The following is a 15,020-nucleotide window of genomic DNA, read 5'->3' as shown; positions in this document are numbered from 1 at the left end:
TGCTTCACCAAGACCACCCCAGCTGCCGGGGGAGCAGGTTACTCACACCTGGAGTAGACAGTGGGAGGTGTTAATGCAGACAAATGCCACTGCTGCTCATCAGTGGAGCAGAAGAAGGGGGATAATCAGGGACAGGTAAGAGCCCTAAATGGTTACTGCTGCTGTAAAATCACCACTGCTTGTGAGAAGTGGTCTAAAGCTGCTCCTGTCATTCATGACCACACCTGCAGGGAAGGGGGTGTCCCATAAAGGACAAGGCCTCTGCTCTCCTGGCTGCTGGGGGGAGGACGTCTTGCTGCAGGTACAACACTCCACAACTCCTTCCTCAGCCTTCTGTATAAACAGGTACCATTTCTGATTTTATTTCATCATAACATACATGTAATGCTCATGACACAACAAGATGAGAAACTCACATCTCTCTGAACCATTTCACCAGCTTGCCATACACCAAACATGCCAAGTATGCCACACACCAAATGCCATACGTTATATTCATTGTGAATATGTACACATTTTTCTCTCTCACATCCTCCATTTTGCTTTTCAGCCTTCTGCCAACCATTTCCAGTATTGTTCAGGGACAGGACTCTAGTTCAGGTATGAGCCAGGGCACCACCCTGTGGGGTTAAGGCTTCCTCCTATGGGAACCTGCCCCCTGTAAGTACTGAGCCTACACCTTGGATTCATCCAGAACACACTGGGAATCACGAGGAGCCACAAGACCAGATTTCAGTTCTTCAAAAGGCAATCAACCAAACCAACCCCAAACACACAAAGAAGGGGAGAACACACATGTCTGAGGAAGCACAAAAGAGGAAGAATCTGTTTCTGCCTCTAGGGATTGATACGTGTTAACTCCCATTAACTGGTTTAAATCAAAGCCCCCGCTTTTCCTGAAATGTGGCTGAGAGGAGCCCTGCTCAGCTGTTAACACAGGCAAATACACACACAGCTGAAAATAGCTGTGATGTGATCACTTCCACTGGAGATGTAAACAGAGACAAGTGGCAGCACGTTCAATGAACAGCCAGCACCTGACACAGTGTCCAGGGTGATGTCAGCCTCTCCCTTGCCCCGGCCCTTTGTCCAGCCTCTTGTACACGCAGCACAAAGAGCCTCTGGGCTCAGGGACTCCTGGTGCCTCCTCTCTCTGTGCTTTTGCACTTTTTAGGATCAAGTTAATCAATGCTGTAGCTTTCAGTGCTATTTTCAACGGTCCATTGTAGGAAATTAAAGTCACATCCTAGCCACAAAACAAAACAATGACAAAAATCTTCTCCACTTTTCAATATAGTTAAACCTGAGATTTGAGTCACAAACTAGCTAAACTTACAGTAAAAAAACCCCAAACATAACCCAAGCTGCTGACTTGAATTAGGGCTTCAGTTTGCTGCTGACAGTTTTTTTTTTTAAAGCTGTTGGCCAGGGTTAATTATTTGTTACTACAATTTTCAGCTGCCTGCACTGAAATGGGACAAAAGAATACAGTTTACCCTCAAGCTGTTCTGAGGGGTGCTGGGGAAGGCCCTGGGGGCAGGAAGGATGCAGCTTTACACAGTGGCTCTGGTACCATCCTTCGCTGACCATAAACCTCGTGGCAATGTGCACACGGAGCCCAAGGTGAGCAGCAGCCAAGGTAGGAGGGGAAGCAGCTGTTAAAAAACATGAGAAGAGCTGTGCCTCATCTCCTGTGAAACCAGAGCTGTGACACCTCCTCGAGATGGAGGTGTCTGCCCTGGGCTACAGAGGGTGAGGACGTGGTAGAGCCTTAAGCATCTGCAGTTCCACCCTAGAACTGCTCAGTTAAGGACAAAAGCCCACCCCAGCTCATTTTTACCTTAAAAAACCCCTAAACATTTGAATTGTTTTTCAGCAATTGAATTGTTAATGGGCAAGAAAAGTGTATTGTGGCCACTCGTACCAGCCACTTCTCCTGCATGTAGCTCTACATATCAACCACTCCTTTATAACTTAGAAGCCAAAGCAGCTACCCCTCTCCCAGAAGCCAGCTTAGTATCAAAAATAGAAATACTTTATCAAAAGACCGGGGGAAACAGTCTTAAGTATGGTTCATTCATCTTCTTTTAAGAATTGCTGCTGAGCCAACTGAAACACTTGTGCGTGGACAGCTTTAAAAAAAAAAAAAAATTAAACGTGGCCAGTCATTACTTGTTCACATTGTTTATGGACTCACTACCAGCATGTGGCAGCCATAAAGCCCTAGTTTATTTTATGTATTTTTGAGGTACTGGGGTTTTTTTTTCTCTGAAGCAGCTCTCTAGCGAATCACCTAAAGCCTATTCATTAGAACAATAGTTACACCAGTATTTACATTTGTCTGAACAGTGTGTTCAGACCAGCCTTGCTGTAACCGGTCCCTATGGCCTTTGGAATCGCTCCCAGTCTCCTTTTCTTATAGGAAAAAGGTCTCCCTCCAGAGGTTGGCTCAGTGTCAGGGCTAAGGTGCACTGGTGAAGACGTGGGGCACGGGGAGGGAAAAACAAAACTAGTTCTGACAGGTAAGAGCATGGTTCAGTGGAAGCAGAGGAAGGGTTTGACACCAAGAGAGCTTCCTTGTTAAAAGCCACTGAAAGGATGGGCAATCCATTGCACAGAATTGCTTCCTCTGACAGGGAAAGGTCTGTGAAATGTTCTACCCTTCTCCTGGAAAGGAGAGGAGAAAAGCCCAGCAGCAACCCTGGTCTCCTCGGGCAGAGGCCGTGGTGACTTCCCTGCAGTACCAACTTTTCTCTGGCTCCCAGCAAAGCCTCCGGTTCTTCCCTCCCCCACCTCTTTACCCAAAGTTTCAGATTTACAGGGACCTCTCACACGCCGGGGGAGCAGCTCTGCCACAGTCACACGAGCCTCCGCCCCTCAGGACACTTCAATGATTTCCATGCTGCCTGAAAAACTTGACTGACTGCCCACTTTGCCCAGTTCCTCTCTGGATCTGTTGTCCGACAGGATGCTCTCCCCGAACTCCATCTGGCAGCTCCTGCGCTTGAACTGCTTCTCGAAGGAGCTCTCCTCGTGCCAGCTGCGCCGGGAGTCGCCGCGGTCAGCCTGGCGGGCCCGGCGGCGCACGGCGCTGGGCTGCTCGCAGCCCGAGGGCAGCTGGCTGCAGCTGTAGGCGGGGAAGGCGGTGCCGCCCCCGAACACCGCCGAGGCCGAATAGAAATGCGAGGACTCGGCGGCGAAATACCAGCTGTTGGTGAGGGACGAGGGCTGCGGGGCCAGGATGTCCGAGTGCCAGCCCTTGAGGCCCAGCCCCGCGGCGGACTTGGCCAGGTGCTGCTGGCTGGTGGAGAGCCCGAACACGAAGTTCGTTCTGTAGGTGTCCTCCACGCTGCCGCTGCGGTGCAGAGGGTACAGCAGGGGCCGGGGCGCGGCCGCGCTGCCGCCGGCGCGGCCCGCGTGTGGCCGTGCGGCCGGGCTGTCCAGCGGCCACGGGCCCGGGGCCTCCTGCGGCCGCGCCGCCGCCTCCTCCTTGTCGGGGCTGCTCTCCGGGCTCTGCTCCGACACCTCCTGCACGGGGGAGAACTGGCACAGCTTGCCGCTACCCTCCAGGGCAGCCGTGTGTTTGTAGTACTCCAGCGTGTCCTCGGAGGAGGCGAAGCCCTGCGCCGATGCGGTGACGCAGCTGCTGCTCGCTGAGTAGGACACGGATTTGATATCCAAGGAGAAGGAGCGCTTCAGCCGGTTGCTGTCCTCCACCTTGTCCATGGAGACGTGCAGCCCGTTGATGCCCTGCACCAGCGGGCCGTCCTCCAGCGAGGCCGGGTGCCCGCGGGTGTCTGTGGGTTTGGGCTCCAGCAGCTCCGAGGCGGCGGAGAGGCAGAGCTGGCTGGGGGAGAGGCTGCTCTGCCCGCCCTCCAGCACCTGCTCGCTGCTCTTCTCCAAGTGCAGGAGTTTCAGCTTGCTGATGTGGCCAGGCTGGCCGCTCTGGTTCTTAAGCTTCTTCTCGAAGTCCAAAAGCTGGCCCAGGAAGTTGAAGTTGGGAGAAATGGTTGGCCTCTTTTCTTTCACAAATCTGGTAAGAGGGAACAAACAAAGGGAGAATTAACTCAAGAGCCTGCTGTTCAGGTATAAGATAACCCTACACTGAATGTTGTGAATGTCTACAGCCTGTTCTTAACTTGGACTAAGGTTCAGTCAAGCATAAGTAACTTGAGGATGGAGTTTAAAAATGCAGTTTAAAGCAGAATTATGCTTGCTGCATGCTCTCAGTTGTCTCTGTAGTTTAAAGTTGGCTAAAAAGTGTGGGGAGAAATAAACATTTTAACTCTTCACGATGCCCACAAGTGATTCAAGTGAATAATTTTTGTATTTACCTTATTACTGGTATCTTTGCTTGGTTACCTTGGTTTCTGACCAGAGTGAAGAACTCCTGGAGTCTTGCACGAACAGCACTTGAGCTTAGCCAAGAGATCACTTCCCATGTGCCACAGGGAGTGGACACCTTCCCCACCGTTCCAGTGACATCACATGTTCCTGTCACCTCTCTCATGTCACTACTGTCATTGTCAGGCAGGACAGACAGCCCTGCTACATTCTGACCTTGTCCAGCAAGTGCCAGTGATTTCTGCCCCACACTGTAACTGACCACTGAGGGGGTGACCAAAACTAGAAAGGTGCAAATGCAGCATTAAAACAAAAACTCTCTCTCAAGCCCTGCAGGGGTTCAGCAGTACAGGGAAACCAGATTGCCAAATCCCTATAAGAGTTCATCTGTTTTGGGTATTTTGGGTGCTGTAGGAAGCAGCCTGGCTGGCTCAGGTGTGCCAATCCACTCATGCACTGCATGAGCAATGGTAGGGAAAATGTTTTGCTGAACCAGGATTCTAAATGTACAAAAGACTTGTATCACATGATTGCTATTATTTATTTCAAAGTTAAATATAAATAGCTTTTTTCTACCTGTCTGATTTGCAATACAGATAAATAAGTACTTTGCTTTTAACAGGCTGCAAAACAGAGGAGCCCTCCAGTTTTGGTTTTGTTTTTTTTTTTTAAGAAACATTCCTGGAACTATGCTTAACCAGATGACAAGAGAATTAACAAGGAAAGAAACCTTGAGGAACTAAATCTAGTACAAACACACATATAATGTGTCACTGGGAAAATTAAATACTATTAAAAATAAAACCTGTCTGGGGAAGTGTACAGAAGATGAGTGTGCAGTCATTAAAAGCAGTGTGAGAAAAATGGAAAGGTGTACTTGTGTGTGTGACTACATGCTAGCACATGAACAATGTCAAAACTTGCATTTTTTATTACCATTTTTTTTAATTTGCCAGAGAACAAACAATCCTAGGAGTAGTCAAGCTGACACTATGACCTGGAATATCAGATTGCACAAGCTGATAGTGGAAACTTCCACCAAGAAGTGTAACACTGGCAAATGGAGAAATCTAGTGAGTCTCCTCAGGAGAAACTGCATGTGATGTGAAGTTTTTTAGCAGTTTGCCCAGGAATTCATAGTCTTTGTTAATTTTTTTCCGATCAAAATTGTTGTATTTGGGTTAGTTATTAAAGGAAGGTCCTTCTTGCCTGTGTTCTGGTAGCCTCCCCAGCACAAAGTGTTCTTTCACTTTCTCCTAATCTCTACTTTCTCCTCTCTCTCCAAAATACTGGACAGTCCCAGATTTAAAACTAGAATTTTTAAAAATGAAAAGAGTAGGGAAAGCATGCTGGATCCCCTGACAAGTTTTAAAGCTTTGCAAGCTTTTTCATCTCAAAATGAAATGTATAATTCTTACGTTTATTTCTGTTAAATAGTCCATTATACAAAAGATTTAAAAAGTTCATTTCTTTGACTTTGGCTTCAAGTAATAGTATCACTTTTTAATTTTTGTAATAGTGTCATACAAACATTTTATCTAATGATTTCCACTAATTCAAAGAAAAGTATTTTTCTTTTAAGCTTGGCCAACTAGTGATCCCAAACCAATGAGTGAAATGTTCTGCAGATGATTCTCCCTGAGCCATATCAAAGGAAATTGATATGACAGAATATAATCTAAATTTCACAGCAGTTGCTCACTCCTAAGAGAAAAAGACTTAGTGGGATTAATCCTTCACACTCTGTTCATGCTTTTGATTAAGATACAAACTAGAATTTAATGCAGATATTTCATGGAGGAATTTAGGAGCTCCCTGAAGAAGTTCCTTGGAGTGTGTGCATTTTAGCAGTGTTTAGTTCTCTACAGCTCTGCCCTCAGCCACTACAGCCTGAGACCAGGCAGGTTTTTTCACTGAGCTCACACCTTGCACAGTATCTGTCCACACTGACTGTAATTCATGCTTGTTATCTGTACCTGAAAAACTGAGCTTTAACTTCTCAGCCAAACCTGTTCCATGTTAAAATTCCGGCACAACACCAAGCTACTAGCAGGCTCTAGTAAGGAAATGTGGGAAGTGTGTAAACACAGCAGGAGAGAGCTGTAGCTAAAGCACCTCTTACTTGCAGTTTTTTCATTGCACACATAATGACATTCAACAGCTTAAAAGAAAAGTTTCAGTGGAAATCCCACTCCACATGGCATTATCCAGTGCTCATCTCTCTGTCCTCATCCCTTTTTTAGGGATGGTGGTTTGGAATCACACAAAAGTGATTCCAAAGGGGCTCCTCTGCCCCTCCTCCAGGGCAATTACTCAGACTGGTTCTGCATAACTCCTCACAGTGATGGGAGCTGTGCCAGGGAGTCCAGCAAAAAGAAAATCATCATTTTCTGTACAACACAACAAAGCAGTTGGTTAAAGTAAATAAAGTAAGAAGTCAACCAAAATACCTGGCAGGTAGGAAAGTGTTCACAACCCCAGAGAAAAAATGGTCTATGTAAAGGAGGAAAGGGAAGGGGGTCTCCACAAATATTACCAAATGCCAAATGAAGTGATACTTCAAAATGCTTTCCCACACAGTTTTTGATTGACTTGAAGAGCAACAAAGAAGCTTTCTCCATTCCGGGGCATTTCACTTTCAGGCAGCTCTTTGTGAGCACTACCAAACTGCAGGAGACAGATCCAGCCCAGCATCTGTCCTAAGTGTGGCTCTAAATACCCTCAGTTCTCTCTTCACCCCTGACCACTCTGCTCTCCCTGTGGCTCACAAGATGCTGTTACACATGTGTGTGTTTGTACACAACAGCTGTGGTTCAGCAATGATGCTCCCACCAAAACACTCCCAAACCATGCACTGCTCCTCTGCAGCAGGATGGAGAGGAGAGCTGGAGGCACATGGGCTGAGATAAGAACAATTTACTGGAAACAGTGATGAGATTAGAAAATGAACATTAACAGCACCATAGTAATGACAGAGGGTGTGAGAAAGAAGGCAAATGATTCACACCACATGGAAGCCCCAGAACATCTGACCCTGCCTCAGAAGTGACCCTTCCCCTGCTCCCAGCAGTGACAGGAGGTGGCACAGAATAACCTCCAGGTCCTGGCCATGCCTCTCCTGGCTACTGCAAAAATTGACCCCGTCCTGGCCAGAAGCAGGATGAGACATATACATTGAATAGGCAGTTTACATTCCATGTATTTGCCTGTTTGGATCAAAGATCATTCTGCAGTGGGCAATTAATATGAGCTGTGTGATATCTATTCAATACCATTAATTTGTTTCTGGAGGAAACCAATGCTTAAAACAAATGTGGCCAATGAACTACCAGACAAAATGTCTGCTTCTACCCTTGGTCATAGAACCTTTTATCATCCACCCTAAAAACAGGGCAACAGGCACAAGAGTTAGTAGGAAGGGAAGATTTGTCCCTACCTGTAAGCTTCATCCAAGGACATATCCATTCTTTTCATGATGTATGCAATGGCAATTGTGGCAGAGCGAGATATCCCAGCTAAACAGTGCACCAACACATGGCCATTGGATGCTTTTGCTTTTTCTACATGGCAAAAAAAATTGGCAACTGTCAAACTCAGCAGCATCATACCAGGATAAAAAGTTTTTAAAGAAAGCAGTGTTATTGAAAATTATTCAGAGCTACCAATTGAACTGCTAATTGCAAATCTCATGGAAGCTTGAAACAAAACTCACTTATTTCCTCTAGCAGTGTGTAGTAGCATTGAGTATAGAAAAAGCATGACTACACACAGGAAATATCCTGCAGTCACTGCATAGCTCATTTTAATGTGCACATAAACAGCCCTATTTAGATGTCTGGGAAAGGTAATTGTTTCTAATTTTATATGCAAGTAAAAAGCAAGCATTCATGATGGAACAATCTGGCCAGTTCAGACATGGCTAGTTCACTTCCCAAAGGTAAAGGCAGAGGTTGGATGTCCAAATTTCTAACCCACTCTCTGCAGTCATACATCAGGCAGCTACAAGACTGCCTGAAAGCAGCTCTGAAGTGTCTTTGTTCTATAATGCAGCAACATGCAGTGGCAGAATCTCCTCACTTTTTGCTCCTGTGCTTATGAAGTGATGCTGATCATGTCCATAGATCCTGAGGGTATTTTCACACTACCCAGAAGGAACTCCGGGCTTCTCCAGCCAAAACAGCACAGCAGACACACAGAGAAACTCGAACACTGTTTGAGAGAGAGAATTGAAATTTTCTACTCACCTATAAAATCGACTGATTTATCCAACCAAGGCAAAATTTTCTCACAAAAGCTGTCATTCACAGGCACTCTGAGGAAATGGGATTCTGGAATAAAATCAGGCTTTGGACAAGTATTGCTGGCATTCAAGACGTAGCCAATGTCATTCTGCTGCATCAGCTCCTAGGAAAGAGAGGAAGATTAAGCCTAGAAAAGTCAAATGGTACCTTTGGCACATTACAAAGCTAAAGACCAAACTGAAATTTGTGTTGGAATTGCTCTAGCTGTGTAAGGGACATTCTTCTAGGAAAAAGCCAACTCCTGAGCTTTGAATTCTTTTAACAACTTCTAATGAGACATCCAGTGTGTCCAAATAACATATGGCCTGCAAATCCCATAAAAATAAAGTTAACAAAGAACAGAAGTAATGGTGGAATACCTTCTGCTACTCTGAAGCATCACTTCCAAGAGAATGAACTTTTTGCTACTTTGGTTTAAATTCTCAGCATGCAAGCTGACAACAAACACTTCCCCATGCGGTTTGCTGACCTGAATATGTGTTTTCCAGATCACATATCTAGGACTGAAATTGCCCCATCAGAGATATTGGTGGGAAATAGGAAATGAAATGGATGCCTCCTGCAGTCACCTCTTAAGTCCAGGAGTTTCTTGTTTCTAAGAGAATGTGCAAAACTCTCTCAGAACCTCAAGGAAAGAGATTAAGATCTTTAATTAAAGCATTTCCACACAGCACTGAGTGGCATTTTGTAGGAGTCCTGCTCTGTGATGTACAATTTCAGTTTTCAGTCTCTAGGCCTCTTGCCTCTCAGAGAAATGTCACAGGAACAAGCAAAGACACACTCAGTGTACATTTAAGAGTCACCTGGGCTTTTAAGTAGGTCAGCTTTCATGACTGAAATAAAAGAGAGGCACCTCTTTTCTGCATGTTGCCTTATGCATGGTATTCAGAGTTGTGCAAAGTAGTTTGTGATGCAGTGGGCACCTAAGTACAAAAAGAAGAAGTACTGGAAGAAAATATGGAAGAAGTACTGGAAAAGTAGAGACGGCTCCACCACAAGTCATCCAGTCTCCTCCAAGGAAGCATCTTGACACATAAAAGCAATTTAGCCTGTTAGAGTAATGCTTATCAAAGTGCCATGGTTCAGTGAGGATCTGGCAGTAAGTGACATGCAACACTAGGCTTGGACACTACTTACACTGAACATAAACATTGGGGAGCTTTTGGCCAGATTTCTATGGAAACTCTTATCTCAAAATAAACATTAAGAAAAAGAAAACAACTCAAAATCTGGTTTTAATCCTTTTTCTTTCATAGCAGATATATAATAAAGTTTGTCAATCCATAGGAGCAGCAGCATGAAAAAATTCTTACACTGCTGATTTCAACTGGAGACCTACTAGTAGAAAAATACAAAGGCACAAAGCCAAATGGTTGATTCTTCCCCAAATTCTTTCTGCCAGCATAGACATCTTTTAGTGAGGAGAGACAGGGAGATGCTTATTTAGCAGAAGAGCCAGAACTCTGTCCTGTTCAGTCAGAGCAGTCTGACCTGTGATGTTGAGCTCTGGTACCCCACACTCATGGCACAGCATGTGTACAAGGGATGAACACACACACAGGGATATCCATGCAGAAAATAAATGCTGAGTGACAACCAAGAGCTGCAGGAGAGAAGTGAATCTACTTCAGTCACTTCAGAGGAAAGTGCACAAAGTCCAGCCAGTAGTGGTTGTAAATTTACATGAATTTACAGCTAGGGAGCTGATTTTTGTTGCCTGGAGCAAAATGAACTGCTCCTCCAACCTGTCATCTGAAGTCCCTCATATCAGCACATGCAGAGGATGGAGGTGTGGGCACATTAAACCAATGGACATGTATTATGTCATGAACACACCCATCTGAGGGGAACAGGAGATGCAAATTCCTTTCAAAGAAAATAATCAGAAATATTATTTGCAGCAATGGTCAAAATAAAAAAAAAAAAGAAGAAAGGAAAAGGGCTGTAGGTGTCAAGGTAAGTTCTCAGCCTTAGTGCTTCTTGCCTTGCTAATTTCCTGGGTCAGACTCCCAGTATAGCTCAGCTTCTCATCAACAAATCCCAGTAAGTCCCTGTTTGCCCCTCTCCCTTCCTTCATGTCCTCCAGCTGAAGCACCAGGCTCTCTCCAGCCCTGCCTGCCTTCCACAGCTGCTGCTGCTGCTCCTTCCTTGCCTGGATTTCACTCTCACACACTGACATGCCTAAAAGCAGGAGTGCTATAAGGAAATACAGGAATATTGGGAATTATCTAGAGGGAAGAGGTAGTGGGAATGGGATTCTTGGCACAGGGCACTAACTGGACTCCTGGTATCTTAAATGTGCCAGGGAGACCCCTGATTCCCAACATGCCCACTTCACTGTTGGTGACCACACAGCTTTTCCCTTCCAAGATCCCAAAGCTCTTCAGCAGCAAATCCTGGGAAACAATTACTGGCTTTAGTTCACTGGGCTGAAGTACTGACCCCAAACAGCTCACTCCCTGTTGTCACTGCTTGAAGGAGAGCGAGGAACAACTGGAATATCCACAAAGCACATGCAGGGTCCTGAATTCCAGGTACCAAGAGGGGGGTGGTGAAGGTTTCACTAACAAATGGACTGCCACAGTCAGGTTTGTTAAGAACATAGCTAAGGGGAGGGTGTTGAATTGGGAAGAATAGAAAACCTTATTATTTCTTCTAAAACATAACCACTGGTGGGCTGCAGAGTCCAGCCATCACAGTTATGCCAGGTTTTTGATGTAGGATTGATTATTCATATGGAACAAGAAGGCTGCAGACGCCAAAGTCCAAAATCTACAAGCCAAGAAAACCACCCCAAAATATAGGTGCTTGTCTTTCAGACTGAGGCTAAAGAAAGAAGTTATGCTTCCTTCTGTTCTGAAGAATCAATCATTCCCACTGTGACATGCTCCAGTGTAATAACCATAACAGTGCCTTCATTGTAAGGCACCCAAGAGGAAAAAGTGAATTACGATGGGAGGAAGATCCAGAAATCCTAATACTAACAACTCTCTGAAAAGAAGGTAAATGCTCTTTTGTGAGCTTATTTGCATTTTATGACTTGTTTAATCTGAAAATTAATAGCACCTTAAAATGTTATTTTGTTCCAGGAAATAAAATCCAGTTCTGGAAGGAAAGAATAGTTATGCAAGTGGGAAGGCAGAAAATTATACATTTTAAATGCTGGCACAAGCCATGAGGTTCAAGTAGGAAGCTCCTTCAGGCCCATAACCACACTACAGATTGCTTTCTGTCACACTAACTTTCAGAAAGGATACTGTCACTCCTATGTAGGTTAGAATGCAATTTTCCTCTCTTTGACAAAGAGCAAGGAAGATCTTCTGTAAAAGTAAATACTGTCTTGCAATGCCACCAGTCTATCACAGGAAAATAACCACAATGTAGCACACTGAGACCCAAAACCAGCAAACTTTTCTCTTAGAAATCCTAGGGGATTTTTAGCATTCCAACACTGAAAAAAAAAAAAAATAGAATGTTTTCAGAATTAAACATTTAGAAAGAAATCTGCAAAAAATATTACAATTCTCCTATGACTTTCCTAAATGAATCATTAGTTTTGCTAAAGGACAGAAATCAAGCATTTGTGGCTGTGCATCTTTCCGAAATAAAGCATTATCAGCAGAGGTATTAATGGTAAATAGCATTAGTATTCTGAAAAGGTCATGAATAGATTGTTCTGCAACAACAGAAGCATTTCCCTACTCATGCACTTGGAGATAAGTTTATAAAGATTCTGAACAGATAAGCTCATCTTGACAAAACCTGATGAAAATTCACATCTTTAGTTCATCAGGTCGATCTTAGTGCTGATTAGGAGTTTTTTGCAGATATTTTGAGATTATTTCATTTCAGAGAAATTGGTATGTCTAGTGAATGAAGGAATCATGAGAACTCACAGCACTTAAAGGCAAAAATAAGGTCAGTATACAACTACATCTTAAGTTTGCGGACTCTTACTAGAATTTTTCAGCAATTTTTTTAAAATCTGGATTTGAATAGAAGAGAGCTATTTTAATCTTAGCAGAAAGCTGACTTCCTGTCCCTAAGTAGCCCCAGCAAGGCCATTAAACTAGAGCCTGCAAACATAGCCACTTACCAGCTCCTGGACTGTCCTAACAGAGACAGCACTTTGCTACTTGTCCCTGCCTTTTTTTGTTTCTGGCCCTCTGCTCCTGAATGTTTTTTTACTACCCAGATTTCTTCCCATGTGTTTCTGGGCAATCAGTGTAGTCAGTCATGCTCCTTTCTCTCCCCAAAGCCCCTGTGCAGGATCCAGGCTTCCCAGAAGCCAAGCATGTTGCAGGAGGAGCAGCAGAGATCCATTATTTGTGTTTCTAATGTGCCTGTGTGTGGCTAGCACTAACTTTTAGTTAAATCCAGGAAACTGGGAGTTGCTGGTATTGGGGAAAATAGCAAGTGCTTTCTAAGAGGTATAATTTGTTTTCACAGCTTCTTGGTATTTTCCAGTATTAAAGATGGAAACAGTTTTGCATTTTCCAGAGGCAGACATGGAATCTGAAGATGTGGATAAGAGGTAGATAAGCCACTGGCACTCAGGTCTTGTTTAGTGCAGCCAACAAGTGACATGCCCAAGAAAGAGGAAAAGGTACAAAAACTTAGTAGATTTACAAACCCAAAAGATTTGTATTTGTCCTAAAAATGGGTAAGAAATCTAAGAGGTGACCAATGAAGAACTTCCAAAACTCTGACTGTCAGGGATGACACCAGGTGGTATGAACTTCCTGAACAGCTGAAAAGGTGGTGTCAGTGTGGTTCTCCATACAGCACAGGAAACACAGTAATCCTTGATTTTCAGTCCCAAGAACATGTGAAAAAGTACAAATCTGACCAGCTCCTCTTGCATTAATTCTAAAGTATCTGCAGCTGCAGGGCTGAGGACCATAAATTACTTATGTGGTAGGAAGAGTAATAAGCTGCTTTGACATCCATCATAAGTGAATCACTGAATTGAATGGCTGACTTGCTACCTGGCAGTAAAGACAAGGAAGATTTTAAAGGACAAAGTAGATGGAACGACTGCTGATTATCCTCTATGTTTTCTGCTAAAGCACAATTACCTTCTACATTATTGCTTGTGTGTCAAAAATCCCCTTTAAAAATGTGAAAAATCGAAAAATTGCCTATTAATGGAGCAAAAGTAGAAGAAACTGAAAGAAGTAGAAAATGAAATTAAAATGGTCAAAGTACATACATTTTATCCAGTTACAGGACTACCTATGATAGCTCCTGGGCTAAGGTTTGTATGTGGATAAAAAACCATACACATAAGCCTTGCACGTAATTAGGGCAAAATTCTAGGGTGAAGCACTCCTTCCCTCTACCCCATCCATGCATTAAATGTGAAGCTGTTGGGGATTCAGCTAATGAACAGGACTGTCAGAGAGCATGGGAGGCAAGAGGCCACATGCAGCACAAGGAATAAAAATTCCCTTTGAAGGGACCCAAGGTGCAGGTTGGAAGCAGTGTGAGCTGGCTCCTCATGGAGGCAAACATCTGTGGATACACACAGGAATAGAGACCCATGGCAATTTGAGACAATCTCTCTTAGACATCTGATAGTCCAGCAACCGAAAAGTGCTATATTTCATGACTTTGCTGACTATTTTAAGTATATAATTTTTTTTCCTATTCTTTGGAGCAGTAATTACTAATTTTTAGTAATTTACATTACTTAGTAAAAGTTTCTTAATTCAGTGCAACCATAAAAGCTCATTTTATACAACCCCACTGATTTCAGTAGGTGCACAAAGATTTGTTTGCAGTAATCCCTTATTATACAGTTCATGGTGTTTAAATGCTGTTTTTTCCTGGCACTTGAAGGAAAAAACTAAAACCAGACAATTTTCCTTTGTCCTACTGTAACCATGAATATAATTTTGCCAACCTCCAAGACCTGCCAAAACAAGTGGGTCAGAGCTCTGACAGGAATGCACTTGACCTGCTGTCATGGCAGATGTGGCAGTTGGGTTGATAGGTTCCTGGGGAATGTACCATTCCATCTGCCCCAGCATGAAGGAGAAAGACACCCAAATTTCATATTACATGACCCATAGATTAATTGTGGTGTGTGGATCACTGCTTCTCCCACAGCTTTCCATGGCTTGTGACCTGCCTCCACCGCTGCTGTTTCAAAGCTGTAACGATGTGCCATGATGGAAGATCCCTGGAGACCAGATACTCCTTCCAGTGACTCACATGGCACCAGAATGCCCATCTTGTTGAGGACATCTCACTGAGGACATCCAGTGACCCTCATGGCACCCAAAATGCCCATCTTGTTGAGGACATTTAGTGACCCACATGGCACCCAGAATATTCACCCTGTTTAGGACGTCCAGTGACCCACATGGCACC

At 44.1% G+C, this 15,020-nt stretch overlaps 1 protein-coding gene across 1 annotated transcript in view; it reads right to left on the bottom strand.

Moving 5' to 3' along the window:
* Window positions 1-331: 331 nt before the first annotated feature.
* The window catches only part of DUSP16 (dual specificity phosphatase 16), a 62,950-nt gene continuing 48,261 nt past the window's right edge, over window positions 332-15,020 (bottom strand). The window contains exons 6-8 of the mRNA XM_030237700.2: window positions 8,589-8,748; window positions 7,781-7,904; window positions 332-4,033 (exon numbers count right to left, since the gene is read on the bottom strand). Of these exons, the coding sequence (XP_030093560.2) occupies window positions 2,878-4,033; window positions 7,781-7,904; window positions 8,589-8,748 (1,440 nt within the window). The 3' untranslated portion in view covers window positions 332-2,877. The remainder of the gene's footprint in view (window positions 4,034-7,780; window positions 7,905-8,588; window positions 8,749-15,020) is intronic.

The sequence above is a fragment of the Serinus canaria genome, chromosome 1A, assembly GCF_022539315.1.
Source record: "Serinus canaria isolate serCan28SL12 chromosome 1A, serCan2020, whole genome shotgun sequence".
In the NCBI taxonomy this organism is placed as follows: domain Eukaryota; kingdom Metazoa; phylum Chordata; class Aves; order Passeriformes; family Fringillidae; genus Serinus; species Serinus canaria.
The sequence above is the reverse complement of the archived record's forward strand: the minus strand, read 5'-3'. Positions and strand labels throughout refer to the sequence as shown.